The sequence below is a fragment of the Lipotes vexillifer genome, unplaced genomic scaffold, assembly GCF_000442215.2.
Source record: "Lipotes vexillifer unplaced genomic scaffold, Lipotes_vexillifer_v1.1 scaffold240, whole genome shotgun sequence".
Lineage (NCBI taxonomy): Eukaryota > Metazoa > Chordata > Mammalia > Artiodactyla > Lipotidae > Lipotes > Lipotes vexillifer.
The window spans coordinates 7,547,400-7,549,994 of NW_006797481.1; the positions used below are offsets into that span (position 1 = coordinate 7,547,400).

The 2,595-nt window shown below is 36.3% G+C and overlaps 1 protein-coding gene across 1 annotated transcript in view; it reads left to right on the forward strand.

Annotated features, from left to right (window-relative positions):
• The first annotated feature begins 920 nt into the window (after positions 1-920).
• Positions 921-2,595, forward strand: part of NRAP (nebulin related anchoring protein) — a 71,044-nt gene continuing 69,369 nt past the window's right edge. The window contains 3 exon segments of the mRNA XM_007469623.1: positions 921-1,155; positions 1,472-1,566; positions 2,153-2,240. Of these exon segments, the coding sequence (XP_007469685.1) occupies positions 1,084-1,155; positions 1,472-1,566; positions 2,153-2,240 (255 nt within the window). The 5' untranslated portion in view covers positions 921-1,083.

Here is a 2,595-nt window from a genome sequence, read left to right on the forward strand (position 1 = left end):
GAATTGATATCTTAACAAGTTTGTCGTCCTACTCCTATAAACATCTTTATTTATTTTTTTAAAGTTTTATTGAATTGTAGTTGATTTACAATGTTGTGTTAATTTCTGCTGTACAGCAAAGTGACTCAGTTACACATATATATACATGTATATTTTTCATATTCTTTTCCTTTATGGTTTGTCCAGGATATTGAATATAGTTCCCTGTGCTATACAGTAGGACCTTGTTTATCCATCCTATATATAATGGTTTGCCTCTGCAAATCCCCAACTTCCAGTCTTTTCCACTCTTACCCGCCTTCCCCTTGGCAACCACAAGTCTGTTCTCTATGTCTGAGTCTTTTTTTGTTTCATAGATATGTTCATTTGTGTTGTATTTTAGATTCCACATATAAGTGATATCATATGGTACTTATCTTTGTCTTAGTATGATCATCTCTAGGTCCATCCATTTTGCTGCAAATGGCATTATTTCTTTTTTATGGCTGAGAAATATTAAACATTTTTAATAGACAAGGCTAAATTTCAGATATGGTATTTACCCTCCTGTGGAGTGAATCAATCCTGTTTTATTTTCTTTTGCGGGGGGAGCTGGACTTTCTGCTTTACTCACAGGCCTCACAGAGCAAGCTTTCTCATTTGGTCGTTGGATGAGGGTGTGGTGTATGCCTTTGAGTTCTTTTCTTGGGTTATGATCACAGTTAGTGTTAAACTACTACATGCTGCCTGATCATACATGAGGATTTGGTCATCCACATAAACGTGATGCTGTTGTGAGTTCACTTTTCTATTTAGAGAAGCATGTCAGCTAGGAATACCTCCACCTCATTTCCCAGACGCATGCGTGCTGAGCGAGTTGCCAAAATAGCCCTTTGAGTAAGTGGCAGCTTTAAAAACCATCCAGCTGCTGACTTCAAACTAGAAGGTCAGCAGAGGAAAGTGGAAGTTGGATTCTGAACGGTCAGGGTGCCCACAGAAATTTACTAGGGGTCGGGATTTTGGAGACTTGAATAACTAGACTGGGGCTTCTCCTTGGATTTCTTACTTGTTACCTATCTTTGTCTTCTCTCTTCGGACTTCAAGATGAATGTGCAGGCTTGCTCCAGGTGTGGGTACGGAGTATACCCTGCTGAGAAGATCAGCTGTCTAGACCAGGTCAGTAGACTTTTCTTGGCCTTTGGGAATCATAATAAACATGAGAAATTTATCTTCTCACATATGGACATGTGGGCTTTTTTAAACCACCAAAATAAGATGCTTCCCCCACCTTTCTTCATTTCTACCCATTTCTAGCTACATCTCCTGTACTGCCTCAATTTTTTTTAGTTCATTTATGTATCGTAGCCGTGTGTGTGTGTTTTATCACCATTTTATCACTAAAGCTCATTTTTTCTTACCCTGAAATATATTAAGAATCCTGAGTCTGAAAAAAAAAGGTAATTTTGCTAAATCTTTTCTGTTTGATTTCTAGATATGGCACAAAGCATGTTTTCACTGTGAAATTTGCAAGATGATGCTATCAGTTAATAACTTTGTGAGTCACCAGAAAAAGCCATACTGTCATGCGTAAGTGTTTGACGCCTCTTCCCACCACCTCTTGAGTTGTGTTTATCTTTTTTTTAACAAGCAGCCAACCAGAGGTTCAAATCACACACTCCCGTGTTAAATCCAAGAAATGCCTTCTCAAAAGTTTTTACTTCCATACAAACTTCCATACAATCATTACAGAGACCTAAGATGGGATTTTAGGCAATGGACAGGAAGTTGAAAACTTCAGATTTCTTATAAGTAAAAGATCAAATCTATCCACTACAACCTCATGTCAAATTATTAAATATTGTGCAGAACAGTGTAATTTCCATGAATATGCATGAAGCTTTAAAACGTTTTCTTTTAAATAATTTCAGAATCCTTTTCTATTTCTTCAGAAAGTTTTTAAGTGATCATTTCCAGTTAAATTTGGTCTTTAAGTTAAATAGGTTGAATTTATTTGATTAGCCTTTGTTTTCTTTAAGACGCATTGCCTGGAAAATCTTGAATTTAATTATTAGGTTTTATATTTTTGATTTGAAAAATGACTCCGCCTTTAAGAATAGTCAGTCATCTTGGATAAAGTACAGTTCTAATTTTGGTTTATATCTACTTTTTGTAGCCATAACCCCAAGAACAACACTTTTACAAGTGTCTGTCACACTCCATTAAATCTAAATGTGAGGAAATGTCCAGAGGCCATTTGTGGGGTAAGTTACTTAATTTTGAATTTCAAAATAGCCTTTAAAGAAGATTTCTTAGCTCAGGCACCTGTTAGGTTTTTAAGTGTCTCTGCCTAGATGTGAACCTGCCCGTTTTCTCCACATATACAAGCAAAGTATATTTAAGTAACAAATATTGCTATTTGCCCTACCACAACATAGAGGCCAGTACACAGGATAATCTAGCTTGAATATCTGAAATCCTTGAATCTATTTTAATCTCTCTGTGTCTGCCAGCTCTGGACACCTTGATGCAATAGGCTGTGCATACACTAGGTGCTTAATACATAAAACAAAGTTTATATAGTTAGAAAGTATTACAAAAGCCTTTCCTTTCTTTCCC